Here is a 17,642-nt window from a genome sequence, read left to right on the forward strand (position 1 = left end):
AAAATTAAAATAACTTCACAGATCTTCATTGTAAAGGGTTTAATTAACCTCTCTCCACTAGGTGGGACGCAACCTACCTTTTGATGATCTTCATCTGGTTGCACTCACAAGAGTCCCTGTTACACAATAAATGTTTGTTTTGTTCGATAAAGTCCCTCTTTATATCCAAAAAACTCTGTTTTGTTTGACGCGTTTTGTTTAGTAATCCACTGGCTCAAAGGCAGCCACAACAGGCAGGCGAATACACCCTAATAGTAGTGGTAAAGTTTGTTGAAACATGTCAAACGATGTTTATAATTAATCCTCAGGTTGTCTATTGTCTAAATAGTTGATAATATTTCAACCGGACAATAGCATATTCAAGAGAAAGGAAAAATAACAAACCACACACAATCGGTCACGCGCGCAAACCAGCTCTGGTTCATTCTACAGTCCACCGAGAAAATTAATTCTTCCTCATTTTTCAGAATACAAGCTTGAAACAATGTCTAAAGACTGACATCTTGTGGAAGCCATAGGAACTGCAATCTGGGTCCTATCCCATTACATACTGTATAGGCAGGCAGTTGAAAACTACACACATCAAAAATATCCAACTTCCTGGATGGATTTTCCTCAGGTTTTCGCCTGCCATATCAGTTCTGTTATACTCACAGGCATTATTTTAACAGTTTTGGAAACTTTAGAGTGTTTTCTATCCAATACTAATTATATGCATATCCTAGCTTCTGGGCCTGAGAAACAGGCAGTTTACTTTGGGTACCTCATTCATCAAAACTTCCTGAATTCTGTCCCCTAGAGCAATGAAGTTAAACACTGTTTCCCATGCTTGTTCAATGAACCATAAACAATTAATGAACATGAACCTGTAGAACGGTCGTTAAGACACTAACAGCTTACAGACGGTTGGCAATTAAGGTCACTAAAGAGGCCTTTCTACTGACTCTGAAAAACACCCAAAGAAAGATGCCCGGGGTCCCTGCTCATCTGCGTGAACGTGCCTTAGGCATGCTGCAAGGAGGCATGAGGACTGCAGATGTGGCCAGGGCAATAAATTGCAATGTCCGTACTTTGAGACACCTAAGACAGCGCTACAGAGGGACAGCTGATCGTCCTCACAGTGGCAGACCATGTGTAACAACACCTGCACAGGATCAGTACATCCGAACATCACACCTGCGGGACAGGTACAGGATGGCAACAACAACTGCCCGAGTTACACCAGGAATGCACAATCCCTCCATCAGTGCTCAGACTGTCCGCAATAGGCTGACTGAAGGCTTGAGGACCTGTTGTAAGGCAGGTCCTCACCAGACATCACCGGCAACAACGTCGCCTATGGGCACAAACCCACCGTCGCTGGACCAGACTGTACTGGCAGAAAGTGCTCTTCACTGACGAAATCGCGGTTTTGTCTCACCAGGGGTGATGGTCGGATTTGCGTTTATCGTCGAAGGAATGAGCGTTACACCAAGGCCTGTACTCTGGAGCGGGATCGAGGTGGAGGGTCCGTCATGGTCTGGGGCGGTGTGTCACAGCATCATCGGACTGAGCTTGTTGTCATTGCAGGCAATCTCAACGATGTGCATTACAGGGAAGACATCCTCCTCCCTCATGTGGTACCCTTCCTGCAGGCTCATCCTGACATGACCCTCCAGCATGACAATGCCACCAGCCATACTGCTTGTTCTGTGTGTGATTTCCTGCAAGACAGGAATGTCAGTGTTCTGTCATGGCCAGCGAAGAGCCCGGATCTCAATCCCATTGAGCACGTCTGGAACCTGTTGGATCAGAGGGTGAGGGCTAGGACCATTCCCCCCAGAAATGTCTGGGAACTTGCAGGTGCCTTGGTGGAAGAGTGGGGTAACATCTCACAGCACGAACTGGCAAATCTGGTGCATTCCATGAGGAGGAGATGCACTGCAGTACTTAATGCAGCTGGTGGCCACATCAGATACTGACTGTCACTTTAGATTTTGACCCCCCCTTTGTTCAGAGACACATTATTCAATTTCTGTTAGTCACATGTCTGTCGAACTTGTTCAGTTTATGTCTCAGTTGTTGAATCTTGTTATGTTCATACAAATATTTACACACAAAATTAAAATAAACACAGTTGACAGCGCTGAGTTTATATACACTACTGTTCAAAAGTTTGGGGTCACTTAGAAATGTCCTTGTTTTCCATGAAAACATACATGAAATGAGATGCAAAATGAATAGGAAATATAGTCGTTGACAAGGTTGTAAATAACGATTTAAAAAAAATTGAAATAATAATTTTGTCCTTTAAACTTAGCTTTTGTCAAAGAATCCTCCATTTGCAGCAATTTCTGCCTTGCAGACATTTGGCATTCTAGTCATCAATTTGTTGAGCCATGCTTCCTGAAGCACCTTCCACAAGTTGGATTGTCTTGATGGGCACTTCTTACGTACCATACGGTCAAGCTGCTCCCACAACAGCTCAATAGGGTTGAGATCCGGTGACTGTGCTGGACACTCCATTATAGACAGAATACCAGCTGACTGCTTCTTCCCTAAATAGTTATTGTATAGATTGGAGCTGTGCTTTGGGTCATTGTCCTGTTGTAGGAGGAAATTGGCTCTAATTAAGCGCCGTCCACAGGGTATGGCATGGCTTTGCAAAATGGAGTGATAGCCTTCCTTCTTCAAGATCCATTTTACCCTGTACAAATCTCCCACTGTACCACCACCAAAGCACCCCCAGACCATCTCCTTTTACCCTGTACAAATCTCCCACTTTACCACCACCAAAGCACCCCAGACCATCTCCTTTTACCCTGTACAAATCTCCCACTTTACCACCATCAAAGCACCACCAGACCATCTCCTTTTACCCTGTACAAATCTCCCACTTTACCACCATCAAAGCACCACCAGACCATCTCCTTTTACCCTGTACAAATCTCCTACTGTACCACCACCAAAGCACCCCCAGACCATCTCCTTTTACCCTGTACAAATCTCCCACTGTACCACCACCAAAGCACCCCAGACCATCTCCTTTTACCCTGTACAAATCTCCCACTTTACCACCATCAAAGCACCACCAGACCATCTCCTTTTACCCTGTACAAATCTCCCACTTTACCACCATCAAAGCACCCCCAGATCATCACATTGCCTCCACCATGATTGACAGATGGCGTCAAGCACTCCTTCAGCATCTTTTCATTTTTTCTACGTCTCACGAGTGTTCTTCTTTGTGATCTGAACACCTCAAACTTAGATTCGTCGTTTTTTCCAATCTTCCTCTGTCCAGTGTCTGTGTTCTTTTGCCCATCTTAATCTTTTCTTTTAATTGGCCAGTCTGAGATATGGCTTTCTATTGGCCAGTCTGAGATATGGCTTTTTATTGGCCAGTCTGAGATATGGCTTTTAATTGGCCAGTCTGAGATATGGCTTTTAATTGGCCAGTCTGAGATATGGCTTTCTATTGGCCAGTCTGAGATATGGCTTTTTCTTTGCAACTCTGCCTAGAAGCCCATCATCCCGGAGTCGCCTCTTCACTGACTTTGAGACTGGTGTCAGAGAAATTAGTAACTGAAGTCACTTGCATTATTTACCGTAAATGAATGTGAAAGTACCAAGTTTTGCCCACCGGATGTTGCTGTTCTTGATTTATTTTATAACTTTTTTTCTGCTCTGTTGTGTTTTATTGGATCACAACATTTTCTTTGCAACTTTGAGTAGACAACTAATAGCTTTTCCTCACTCAAATGTTGTGCTGGGATTGGCGTAGCGTCTCTGTGGGTAGCTTTTTACCATTGTTGGGAAGAATTATGATCCAAATCCAATGTTAGATACTATATTTATTAATGATTATATGAATCTTGTAAATTAAAATGGCCAATTTCGCAATCCAAATGAAATGTGATCTAATGAAATGTCAACAGAATGTTTCATGGAATTCTAATCTGGTTCTAACTATAGAAACGTATCAGAACAATCTAAGACGGTGGGTGTCAATAGCTTGCTGAAATGACAAGGACTGACCCCTCAATCCTCTCCAGTCAGCTCAGCTATCAGATTCTGTTCATGAATGGCAAAAGTCCTCTTCGTAAATCATAATAATGGACTACTTTTCATGAATTCAACAGGATTGTAATGACATCGCCCCCAACCCTGATGCTAACACGACTACCCAAGATGAAAACCAACTAAGCTAACTACTAAGTACGGTACACTTTTAGGCTGTGTTTACACAGGCAGCCCTATTCTGATTTTATGCCCAATTGTTGTCTGATCTGATTGGTCAAAAGACCAATTAGTGGAAAAATATCAGAATTGCACTGCCTGTGTAAACACAGGCTTAGACCACCATTGAAGCTAAACTAATGCTAACACGGCCACTATTCTCCTCTGAACCTCATTAAGCAGGTTAATGTGGATTGTGGTTAGCTCGGTTTTGTCTCTGGGTTTTTAGGTGTGACTTTCTGTTCCCTTTTGAGTAAATTAGGCTTTTATTTATTCATTCCAAATCCACAAAATAGGCCCTTATTTTGTGTAATGACTTAATTTGACTGTGGGCAGAGAGAGGCTGGCTTGGCTGAGATGACAGAAAGTGGGAATGTTTATCAAAATTGTAGAATTCAGGTTCCTGTTTTGTTTATTCAGGTTCCTGTTTGTTTCTGCCTGTAATGGAAAAGCTCTGATGTGTATGTTGCCTGAGTGTGTCCTGATGTGTGTTCCAGGAAGGAGCCATCTTGGTGTTCCTGCCAGGTTGGGACAACATCAGTGGCCTCAATGACCTCCTCATGGCTCAGCAGATGTTCAAATCAGGTACGTGTGTGTATACCTACCTACCTTATCTACCTACCTACCTTATCTATCTACCTACCTACCTTATCTATCTACCTACCTACCTACCTTATCTATCTACCTTATCTACCTACCTACCTTATCTATCTACCTACCTACCTACCTTATCTATCTACCTTATCTATCTACCTTATCCTACCTACCTACCTATCGTATCTACCTACCTACCTTACCTACTTTCCTTATCTACCTACCTACCATATCTACCCACCTTACCTACCTACCTTATCTACCTACCTACCATATCTACCTAATCTACCTACCTTATCTACCTACCTTATCTACCTTATCTATCTTCCTTCCTATATACACACACTCTGTGTCTGACCTTGTGTTTCAGATCGGTTTGTGATCATTCCTCTGCACTCCCTGATGCCTACTGTCACCCAGACCTCGGTGAGCATGGTGTCAGAAACTCTCCTTTCACCCAGAACAAAACATGAATAACTCAGGGAGTGATGCTGTTTGTTCTGACTGGTCTCCCTCTTCAGGTGTTCAAAAGGCCCCCTCCAGGAGTCAGGAAGATTGTCATTGCCACCAATATCGCTGAGACCAGGTAGGTTTATATTTGTGTATTTTTGTTAGTGTATCAGCCTTGTGTCTTTTCCCAACCCCATACAGTGTGTGTGTGTCTACACTTTTTTTGTTCAGAAACTTCCTACTATTATCACAGACACGGATTGTTTTTATATATATATATATATCAAATCAAAATATATTTTATATTTGAGATTCTTAAAAGTAGCCACCCTTTGCCTTGATGACAGCTTTGCACACTCTTGGCATTCTCTCAACCAGCTTCATGAGGTAGTCACCTGGAATACATCAAACCAGCTAAGCATCAGTATAGAGACAAAGTAGAGTCGCAATTCAATGGCTCAGACACGAGACGTATGTGGCAGGGTCTACAGTCAACCACGGATTACAAAAAGAAAACCAGGCCCGTCGCGGACACCGATGTCTTGCTCCCAGACCAACTAAATAACTTCTTTGCTCGCTTTGAGGACAATACAGTGCCACTCACGCGGCCCGCTACCAAAACCTGCGGGCTCTCCTTCACCGCAGCCAATGTGCATTAAACATTTAAACGTGTTAACCCTCGCAAGGCTGCTGGCCCAGATGGCATCCCTAGTCGTGTCCTCCATGCATGCGCAGACCAGCTGGCTGGTGTGTTTACGGACATATTCAATCAATCCCTATCTCAGTCTGCTGTTCCCACATGATTCTAGGGGGGCCACAATTGTTCCTGTTCCCAAGAAAGCTAAGGTAACTGAGCGAAATGACTATCGCCCCATAGCACTCACTTCCGTCATCATGAAGTGCTTTGAGAGACTAGTCAAGGATCATATCACCTCCAGCCTACCTGACAGCCTAGACCCACTCCAATTTGCTTACCGCCCAAATAGGTCCACAGACTACGCAATCGCAATCACACTGCCCTAACCCATCTGGACAAGAGGAATACCTATGTAAGAATGCTGTTCATCGATGACAGCTCAGCATTTAACACCATAGTACCCTCCAGACTCATCATTAAGCTCGAGACCCCGGGTCTCAACCCCGTCCTGTGGCACTGGGTCCTGGACTTTCTGACGGGCCGGTGGTGAAGCAACATCTCCACCTCGCTGATCCTCAACACTGGGGCCCCACAAGGGTGTGTTCTCAGCCCTCTCCTATACTCCCTGTTCACCCATGTCTGCGTAGCCATGCACACCTCCAACTCAATCATCAAGTTTGCAGACGACACTACAGTGGTTGGCTTGATTACCAACAACGACAAGATGGCCTACAGGGAGGAGGTGAGGGACCTCGGAGTGTGGTGTCAGAAAAATAACCACACACTCAATGTCATCAAAACAAAGGAGATGATTGTGGACTTCAGGAAACAGCAGAGGGAGCACCCTGCTAGCACCCCGCTATCCACATCGACGGGACAGTAGTGGAGAAGGTGGAGAGTTTTAAGTTCGTTGGCGTACACCAAATTTGGCTTCTCACCAAAAACACTCACAAACAGATGCACAATTGAGAGCATCCTGTCAGGCTGTATGACCGCCTGGTACAGCAACTGCTCCGCCCACAACCCTAAGGTAGTGAGGTCTGCACAACGCATCACTGGGGGCAAACTACCTGCCCTCCAGGACACCTACAGCACTCGATGTCACAGGAAGGCCAAAAAGATCATCAAGGACAACAACCACCCGAGCCACTGCCTGTTCACCCTGAGGTCAGTACAGCTGCATCGAAGCTGGAACCGAGAGACTGAAAAACAGCTTCTATCTCAAGGCCAACAGACTGTTAAACAGACATCACTAACATTGAGTGGCTGCTGCCAACATACTGACTCAACTCCAGCCACTTTAATAATTACAACTTGGATGTAATGTATCACTAGTCACTTTAAAAATGTCACTTTATATGATGTTTACATACATAATATACATACAGTGCCTTGCGAAAGTATTCGGCCCCCTTGAACTTTGCGACCTTTTGCCACATTTCAGTCTTCAAACATAAAGATATAAAACTGTATTTTTTTGTGAAGAATCAACAACAAGTGGGACACAATCATGAAGTGGAACGACATTTATTGGATATTTCAAACTTTTTTAACAAATCAAAAACTGAAAAATTGGGCATGCAAAATTATTCAGCCCCCTTAAGTTAATACTTTGTAGCGCCACCTTTTGCTGCGATTACAGCTGGTATGTCTCTATCAGTTTTGCACATCGAGAGACTGACATTTTTCCCATTCCTCCTAGCAAAACAGCTCGAGCTCAGTGAGGTTGGATGGAGAGCATTTGTGAACAGCAGTTTTCAGTTCTTTCCACAGATTCTCGATTGGATTCATGTCTGGACTTTGACTTGGCCATTCTAACACCTGGATTTATTTTTGAACCATTCCATTGTAGATTTTGCTTTATGTTTTGGATCATTGTCTTGTTGGAAGACAAATCTCCATCCCAGTCTCAGGTCTTTTGCAGACTCCATCAGGTTTTCTTCCAGAATGGTCCTGTATTTGGCTCCATCCATCTTCCCATCAATTTTAACCATCTTCCCTGTCCCTGCTGAAGAAAAGCAGGCCCAAACCATGATGCTGCCACCACCATGTTTGACAGTGGGGATGGTGTGTTCAGGGTGATGAGCTGTGTTGCTTTTACGCCAAACATAACGTTTTTCATTGTTGCCAAAAAGTTCAATTTTGGTTTCATCTGACCAGAGCACCTTCTTCCACATGTTTGGTGTGTCTCCCAGGTGGCTTGTGGCAAACTTTAAACAACACTTTTTATGGATATCTTTAAGAAATGGCTTTCTTCTTGCCACTCTTCCATAAAGGCCAGATTTGTGCAATATACAACTGATTGTTGTCCTATGGACAGAGTCTCCCACCTCAGCTGTAGATCTCTGCAGTTCATCCAGAGTGATCATGGGCCTCTTGGCTGCATTTCCGATCAGTCTTCTCCTTGTATGAGCTGAAAGTTTAGAGGGACGGCCAGGTCTTGGTAGATTTGCAGTGGTCTGATACTCCTTCCATATCAATATTATCGCTTGCACAGTGCTCCTTGGGATGTTTAAAGCTTGGGAAATCTTTTTGTATCCAAAACCGGCTTTAAACTTCTTCACAACAGTATCTCGGACCTGCCTGGTGTGTTCCTTGTTCTTCATGATGCTCTCTGCACTTTTAACGGACCTCTGAGAATATCACAGTCCAGGTGCATTTATACGGAGACTTGATTACACACAGGTGGATTGTATCATCATTAGTAATTTAGGTCAACATTGGATCATTCAGAGATCCTCACTGAACTTCTGGAGAGAGTTTGCTGCACTGAAAGTAAAGGGGCTGAATAATTTTGCACGCCCAATTTTTCTGTTTTTGATTTGTTAAAAAAGTTTGAAATATCCAATAAATGTCGTTCCACTTCATGATTGTGTCCCACTTGTTGTTGATTCTTCTCAAAAAAATACAGTTTTATATCTTTATGTTTGAAGCCTGAAATGTGGCAAAAGGTCGCAAAGTTCAAGGGGGCCGAATACTTTCGCAAGGCACTGTACCCTACATTACTCATCTCATATGTATATACTGTACTCTACACCATCTACTGCATCTTGCCTATGCAGTTCGGCCATCGCTCATCCATATATTTATATGTACATATTCTTATTCATTCCTTTACATTGTGTGTATAAGGTAGTTGTTGTGAAATTGTTAGATTAGATTACTTGTTAGATATTACTGCACGGTCGGAACTAGAATCACAAGCATTTCACTACACTCGCATTAACATCTGCTAACCATGTGGATGTGACCAATAACATTTGATTTGAGTTCAATTAACAGGTGTGCCTCGTTAAAAGTTCATTTGTGGAATTTCTTTCCTTCTTAATGCGTTTGAGCCAATCAGCTGTGTTGTGACAAGGTAGGGGTGATATATAGAAGATAGACCTATTTGGTAAAAGACCAAGTCCATATTATGGCAAGAACAGCTCAAATAAGCAAAGAGAAACGACATTCCATCATTACTTTAAGACATGAAGGTCAGTCAATGGGTGAATCAATGTTGTTTCCACGTCATTCCAATAAAATGAAGTTGAACCAATGTGGAATAGATGTTGAATTGACGTGCCCAGTGTAAAGTTGCCTTTAGGCCTACGGAATTGTATTGCCAAATGCTGACAGTTTTATCACACATTTTAAATGCGCTGGTTGACTCAATATGTTCCAACAACGAGCTGCAGTTTTGGAAATAATTGCATCCCGTCTATTTCACACGCAATTTTTTATTTTTATTTGACCTTTATTTATTTAAAATTTACTAGGCAGGTCAGTTAAGAACAAATTCTTATTTTCAATGACGGTCTAGGAACAGTGGGTTAACTGCCTGTTCAGGGGCAGAACGACAGATTTGTACCTTGTCAGCTCAGGGATTTGAACTTGCAACTTTCCGGTTACTAGTCCAACGCTCTAACCACTACGCTACCCTGCCGCCCCACATTGGCACTAGCAGTTCACAAAGTAGCCAATCGAGTTGTTTAGCCTTGGCTATAACCCCCTAAACATAGACCGGCTCCACAATGAAAATTTGCCAAAACATTAGTTTGATAAACTCAAAGAGTTTTCATCAGAACCATTGAACATAGACTTACTCACCAGACTGATGTTGTGGCTGGAATCCATGTTCAACGTGTTAAACACATTTAGAATATTCCAAAGAACAAGCAGAAAAAAAACGAATTATATATCGAAAAGAACACCGATATTGGTTTGACCCAGATTTAAAAAAAAATCTTTTCAACTGTCCAAATTGAGACCGGTTTCAAATCATCTTTGTGAACAACTGTTTCAAGATGTGAAATGTGCATCAATTCGCACTGGCAGCTTCATTTTTTTATTTGGAAAAAATATTCTGTTATATTACATCCTCTTTTTTATTTTTACTATTGAAATAGCTGTCTTGACTGTGATAAGGGCTCGCAAAATAACACTATTTTGTCCGCTAAATGAACACAACAAGGCTACACCATTACACAGCCATGGTCTTCTACAAGCATCACTGCTGAGGTTACTGCCCTGTTAGAAAGATTTGGTTTCACAATATAATATAACCAGTTGATGTAATGGTTTCAGTAAATTCATCTTAAATGGTCCTTTTTTATAGAGAATATACAGTATGATATCTTTTTATGATTTGTTATCTGTAATGGTAATGATAAATTAGGCATTGTTGTGCACAGTTGGTGTATAGATAAATGCACTCATTTATTTCCAGTACGGGCCTTGTGTTCTAAATATATATATTTTCATTTGAGTGCTTAAATGAGAACTCGGGAAAACAGTCAAAACATTTCAAATGCTGATCCCGAGCCAGGGCGACAGCCTGTTTGAATAAATTCACTTTGAATGAATTCAGGAACCGACTGAACAGGCGAGACAAACTTCACTGACCTCACTACTGCTGCTCTCTGAACAGTAGGAAACAGTCAGACACCGTATTTATTTATACATGTGGTTCAAAGAGTTAGAGAGGCAGCAAATGAGTGTGTATGCGTGGAGTTTTGATTTTCTTTTCAAAGTGCAGACTCATCAGTGTCATCAGGCTGTCTTAATAATGTCCCCTTTCACTCTCTCTCTCTGTCTCTCTCTCTCTCCTCTCTTCTCTCTCCTCTCTTCTCTCTTCTCTCTCCTCTCTTCTCTCTCCTCTCTCTGTCTGTCTCTCTCTCTCCTCTCTGTCTGTCTCTCTGTCTGTCTCTCTCTCCTCTCCTCTCTCTCTCTCTCTCTGTCTCTGTCTCTGTCTCTGTTTCTCTTTCTCCTCTCTCAGTATTACCATAGATGATGTGGTGTTTGTGATAGATGGGGGAAAGATTAAGGAGACTCACTTTGACACTCAGAACAACATCAGCACTATGACTGCAGAGTGGGTCAGCCTGGCCAATGCCAAACAGAGAAGAGGACGCGCTGGCAGGTCAGTCTGGGTGTCTCTCTCCCTCTCTTCTTAGTCTCTCTCCCTCTCTTCTTAGTCTCTCTCCCTCTCTTCTTAGTCTCTCTCCCTCTCTTCTTAGTCTCTCTCCCTCTCTTCTTAGTCTCTCTCCCTCTCTTCTTAGTCTCGCTCTCTCTCTTCTTAGTCTCGCTCCCTCTCTTCTTAGTCTCGCTCCCTCTCTTCTTAGTCTCTCTCCCTCTCTTCTTAGTCTCGCTCCCTCTCTTCTTAGTCTCGCTCCCTCTCTTCTTAGTCTCGCTCCTTCTCTTCTTAGTCTCGCTCCCTCTCTTCTTAGTCTCGCTCCCTCTCTTCTTAGTCTCGCTCCCTCTCTTCTTAGTCTCGCTCCCTCTCTTCTTAGTCTCGCTCCCTCTCTTCTTAGTCTCGCTCCCTCTCTTCTTAGTCTCGCTACCTCTCTTCTTAGTCTCGCTACCTCTCTTCTCTTATTCTCTCTCCCGCTCTTCTCTTAGTCTCTCCCTCTCTCACGCCTCTGCCTCACCTATATTTCACCCTAAATTTGTTTCTGTGTTGATGAGTGCAGCTTGGTTAACTCTGCATGTCTACTCCGTACGGGCCCTATAAGGGCAATACTAACCGTGTGTTTTCAGAGTGAGCCAGGGCACAGTTAGTGCTCCACTAGTCTGGTCTAGTTGTGGCAGCTACAGTGTGTATTCAGAGTGAGCCAGGACACAGTTAGTGCTCCACTAGTCTGGTCTAGTTGTGGCAGCTACAGTGTGTATTCAGAGTGAGTCCGGACACAGTTAGTGCTCCACTAGTCTGGTCTAGTTGTGGCAGCTACAGTGTGTATTCAGAGTGAGCCCGGACACAGTTAGTGCTCCACTAGTCTGGTCTAGTTGTGGCAGCTACCGTGTGTATTCAGAGTGAGCCAGGACACAGTTAGTGCTCCACTAGTCTGGTCTAGTTGTGGCAGCTACAGTGTGTATTCAGAGTGAGTCCGGACACAGTTAGTGCTCCACTAGTCTGGTCTAGTTGTGGCAGCTACAGTGTGTATTCAGAGTGAGCCAGGACACAGTTAGTGCTCCACTAGTCTGGTCTAGTTGTGGCAGCTACAGTGTGTATTCAGAGTGAGTCCGGACACAGTTAGTGCTCCACTAGTCTGGTCTAGTTGTGGCAGCTACAGTGTGTATTCAGAGTGAGTCCGGACACAGTTAGTGCTCCACTAGTCTGGTCTAGTTGTGGCAGCTACAGTGTGTATTCAGAGTGAGCCAGGACACAGTTAGTGCTCCACTAGTCTGGTCTAGTTGTGGCAGCTACAGTGTGACTCTGTTCAAAGCCACTAACACTTTAATACAATTCTCTGTCATAAGGGCTACATAACACTGTCAGAATAATCACATGAGCTAATTGTGTGTGTGTGTGTGTGTGTGTGTGTGTGTGTGTGTGTGTGTGTGTGTGTGTGTGTGTGTATGCATGCACGCTGGCAGGGTGTGTCCAGGGAAATGTTATCACCTGTATAATGGCCTGAGGGCCAGTCTTCTGGATGCCTACCAGCTACCTGAGATCATGCGCACACCACTGGAGGAACTGTGTCTGCAGATCAAGGTAATGTGTGGATCTCTGGTGTGACGGTCAAATACACAATCATTTGTCACATGCTTGGTAAACAACAGCCGTAGACTTAACAGTGAAATGTTTACTGGTCTTTTTCCATCAATGCAGAGTTAAAGATACAGATAGAAATAGTGACGCAAGGAATAAATAGCCAATGAATAACACTAGTAAAGATAACATTGGCTTATATACAGGAAGTAGAAAATAACATGGCTTATATACAGGAAGTAGAAAATAACATGGCTTATATACAGGAAGTAGAAAATAACATGGCTTATATACAGGAAGTAGAAAATAACATGGCTATATACAGGAAGTAGAAAATAACATGGCTATATACTTATACACCATGCAAAGTGTAATTCAAAACTTCAACATGCTCAAAGGGATATTCAATGTCTGTTTTTTTATTTAATTTTTCACCCATCTACCAATAGGTGCCTTTCTTTACGAGGCGTTGAAAAACCTCTCTGGTCTTTGTTGTTGAATCAGTGTTTGAAATTCACTGCTCGACTGATGCTCGAAGCATTGTTACCCATCGCTCCACAAAATCTGCGGCCCTTCCAGAGCAAGGGGAACAACTACTCCAAGTCTCAGAGCGAGTGATGTTTGAAACGCTATTAGCGCGCACCCCGCTAACTAGCATAATCTCGGGAGTTGATAGGCATGAAGTCATAAACAGCTCAATGCTTGAAGCACAGCGAAGAGCTGCTGGCAAAATGCACAAAAGTGCTGTTTGAATGAATGCTTACGAGCCTGCTGGTGCCTACCATTGCTCAGTCAAACTGCTCTATCAAATCATAGACTTAATTATAACATAATAACACACAGAAATACGAGCCTTTGGTCATTAATATGGTCGAATCCGGAAACTATCATTCCGAAAACAGGACGTTTATTATTTCAGTGAAATACGGAACCATTCGGTATTTTATCTAACGGGTTGCATCCCGAAGTCTAAATATCGCTGTTATGTCATAATTACGTAAAATTCTGCCAAATTAGTTCACAACGAGCCAGGCGGCCCAAACTGTTGCATATACACTGACTCTGCGTGCAACGAACGCAAGAGAAGTGACACAATTTCACCTGGTTAATATTGCCTGCTAACCTGGATTTCTTTTAACTAAATATGCAGGTTTAAAAATCTATACTTCTGTGTATTGATTTTAAGAAAGGCATTGGTGTTTATGGTTGGGTACAGTCGTCCAACGATTGTGATTTTTTTTGCAAACGTGCTTTTGTTAAATCATCCCCCTGCATTGCATCGATTACATGCAACGCAGGACACGCTAGATAACTACACATGGTTGATGATATTACTAGCTTAACTAGTAATAAAGACAGTGTTGTAATGGCTGGTCTCCCATTCCCCTACTGGGATAACGTGTGTTAATCAGTGTGTTGGTGTCTATTGTACTATTCACACCTTTTTAGAGGGAGAATGACTGACCTCAGCGCACACACACACACACACACACACACTAACTAGAGCTGGGACGATAAACTTAAATTATCAACATCATTTTTGGGACAATTGATGGCTACAACCATCAAACTAAACTCAGCAAAAAAATAAACTTCCTCTCACTTTCAAGTTCGCTGAAAATAAACGCAGTTAACATTTGTCAATATTTATATGAACATAACAACTGAGACATAAACTGAACAAGTTCCACAGACATGTGACTAACAGAAATGGAATAATGTGTCCCTGAACAAAGGGGGGGTCAAAATCAAAAGTAACATTCAGTATCTGGTGTGGCCACCAGCTGCATTAAGTACTGTAGTGCATCTCCTCCTCGTGGACTGCACCAGATTTGCCAGTTCTTGCTGTGAGATGTTACCCCACTCTTCCACCAAGGCACCTGCAAGTTTCTGGATATTTCTGGGGGGAATTACCCTAGCCCTCATCCTCTGATCCAACAGATGAGCAGGGACCCTGGGTATCTTTCTCTTTGTGTTTTTCAGAGTCAGTAGAAAGGCCTCTTTAATGTCCCTAAGTTTTCATAATTGCCTACCATCTGTAAACTGTTCCACAGGTGCATGTTCATTAGTAGTTTATGTTTCATTGAACAAGCAATGAAGATCTGCACATTTTTCGGGGATTTTTTTACCACTTCTCTTTGAAAGACAGGGTCCTGAAAAAGGGCTGTTTCTTTTTTGGTGAGTTTAGTAGTTTAAAGGAGAATAATAAACAACTGTGGTCCACATTGGTGTTATAAACTGTGGTGCACATTGGTGTTATAAACTGTGGTCCACATTGGTGTTATAAACTGTGGTCCACATTGGTGTTATAAACTGTGGTCCACATTGGTGTTATAAACTGTGGTGCACATTGGTGTTATAAACTGTGGTGCACATTGGTGTTATAAACTGTGGTCCACATTGGTGTTATAAACTGTGGTCCACATTGGTGTTATAAACGGTGGTCCACATTGGTGTTATAAACGGTGGTGCACATTGGTGTTATAAACGGTTGTGCACATTGGTGTTATAAACGGTGGTGCACATTCGTGTTATAAACTGTGGTGCACATTGGTGTTATAAACTGTGGTGCACATTGGTGTTATAAACATCTTTCTATTTATTGTTATCACGTCAATTCATGAAATGTATTGCTATATGGATAATTGTCCTTATTGCCCAGCTCTAAAACACACACACACACACACACACACACACACACACACACACACACACACACACACACACACACACACACACACACACACACACACACACACACTAATGTACTGGATCTAAAGGGACCCGTGACATAGTACAGCCCTGCTGGATCTGCTAGTGAGGAGTTGACTCACTGCTTTCTGTGTCCAGATGGATTTCCTGGTCTAACGTTTAGACAGGTCTCATTCCCATTTGTTTTTGATCAAGTCAAGCTGTTGACTTTTCCCTAAGTAGTTTTTAATGTAGTTTGTCTAACTCTCTCTCCCCACTCCTTCTAGATCCTCAAGCTGGGTCCAATAGCAGAGTTCCTGAGGAAAGCTCTGGACCCTCCCACAGAGGAGGCTGTCACTCTGGCCATCACACATCTGATGGACCTCAATGCTCTGGACCGCTCAGAGGCTCTGACCCCGTTAGGGTTCCACCTGGCCAGGCTGCCTGTAGAGCCTCACATCGGGAAGCTGATCCTGTTTGGAGCTCTGCTGGGCTGTCTGGATCCTGTCCTCACTATCGCTGCCTCTCTCAGCTTCAAGGACCCCTTCTTCATACCAATGGTAATCATATGCGTGATCGCAGGCACACACACTCACATACATTTTAGGTACTCAAATCTCTCTCTCTCTCAGGGTAAGGAGAAGATGGCAGACTTTAGGAGAAGAACTCTATCCAGAGACTCAAAGAGTGACCACCTCACCATCATCTATGCCTTCACAGTAAGATCCTCTTTCCCCTCCTACATCATTAGAGGTCTCTCCCATCTCCTCAATGGAATAATATCAATGGTTCAGTCTGTTTAAAGAATTGCTAACTTGACTGTGTGTTAATCTGTCAGGGCTGGGAGGAAGCTAAGCGACGCGGCTACAAGTTTGAACGAGAGTTCTGCTGGGACAACTTCCTGTCAGCCAATACACTCCAGGTGATTCTCATGGTCCACCAATCAGATATCACGCTCCACCATTGGGATGCAGCCTTGGCTTCATATTGAGATTAGTATCTAACCTGTCTTGTGTGTTTGTCTGTCTGTAGATGCTGCACAACATGAAGGGTCAGTTTGCTGAGCACCTGCTGGGGGCTGGCTTCACCAGCAGCAAGAACCCAAAAGACCCTGAATCTAACACTAACTCAGGTGAACTGGTTGGATATATTTTTCTACAATTTGCTAGTCTCTATCACTCCTCTCTCACTCCTCTCTCACTTTTCTCTCGCTCCTCTCTCGCTCCTATCTCTCTCGCTCCTATCTCTCTCGCGCCTCTCTCTCTCGCGCTCCTCTCTCTCTCGCGCTCCTCTCTCTCTCGCGCTCCTCTCTCTCTCGCGCTCCTCTCTCTCTCGCGCTCCTCTCTCTCTCGCGCTCCTCTCTCTCTCGCGCTCCTCTCTCTCTCGCGCTCCTCTCTCTCTCGCGCTCCTCTCTCTCTCGCGCTCCTCTCTCTCTCGCGCTCCTCTCTCTCTCGCGCTCCTCTCTCTCTCGCGCTCCTCTCTCTCTCGCGCTCCTCTCTCTCTCGCGCTCCTCTCTCTCTCTCCTCTCTCTCGCTCCTCTCTCTCTCCTCTCTCTCGCTCCTCTCTCTCTCCTTCCTCTCTCTCCTCTCTCTCGCTCCTTCCTCTCTCTCCTCTCTCTCTCTCGCTCCTCTCTCTCTCTCTCTCTCGATCCTCTCTCTCTCTCTCTCGCTCCTCTCTCTTTCCATGTCTCACTCTCTCTCTCCCTCTCTCTGTGTGTCTCTCCCTCAGATAATGAGAAGCTGATCAAGGCAGTGATAGTGGCAGGTCTCTACCCCAAAGTGGCCATGATCAAACCCAGCGGTAGCAAGAAGAGACCGTGAGTCAGCCTGGACCTACAGTAGCATATAGATATATAGATGTACATACAGTTGAAGTCTGAAGTTTACATACACTTAGGTTGGAGTCATTAAAACTTGTTTTTCAACCACGCCACAAATGTCTTGTTAACAAACTATAGTTTTGGCAAGTCAGTAGCACATCTACTTTGTGCATGACACAAGTAATTTTTCCAACAATTGTTTACAGACAGATTATTTCACTTATAATTCACTGTATCACAATTCCAGTGGGTCAGAAGTT

General features: G+C 43.6%; 1 protein-coding gene across 1 annotated transcript in view; it reads left to right on the forward strand.

Annotated features, from left to right (window-relative positions):
* The window catches only part of dhx36 (DEAH (Asp-Glu-Ala-His) box polypeptide 36), a 65,651-nt gene that overhangs the window by 30,642 nt on the left and 17,367 nt on the right, over positions 1-17,642 (forward strand). Inside the window, exons 13-22 of the mRNA XM_020507004.2 lie at positions 4,716-4,803; positions 5,183-5,238; positions 5,334-5,398; positions 11,160-11,303; positions 12,758-12,875; positions 15,851-16,123; positions 16,196-16,282; positions 16,402-16,485; positions 16,596-16,695; positions 17,292-17,379. Of these exons, the coding sequence (XP_020362593.2) occupies positions 4,716-4,803; positions 5,183-5,238; positions 5,334-5,398; positions 11,160-11,303; positions 12,758-12,875; positions 15,851-16,123; positions 16,196-16,282; positions 16,402-16,485; positions 16,596-16,695; positions 17,292-17,379 (1,103 nt within the window). The remainder of the gene's footprint in view (positions 1-4,715; positions 4,804-5,182; positions 5,239-5,333; positions 5,399-11,159; positions 11,304-12,757; positions 12,876-15,850; positions 16,124-16,195; positions 16,283-16,401; positions 16,486-16,595; positions 16,696-17,291; positions 17,380-17,642) is intronic.

Source organism: Oncorhynchus kisutch, linkage group LG15, assembly GCF_002021735.2.
Source record: "Oncorhynchus kisutch isolate 150728-3 linkage group LG15, Okis_V2, whole genome shotgun sequence".
NCBI classification, from domain to species: domain Eukaryota; kingdom Metazoa; phylum Chordata; class Actinopteri; order Salmoniformes; family Salmonidae; genus Oncorhynchus; species Oncorhynchus kisutch.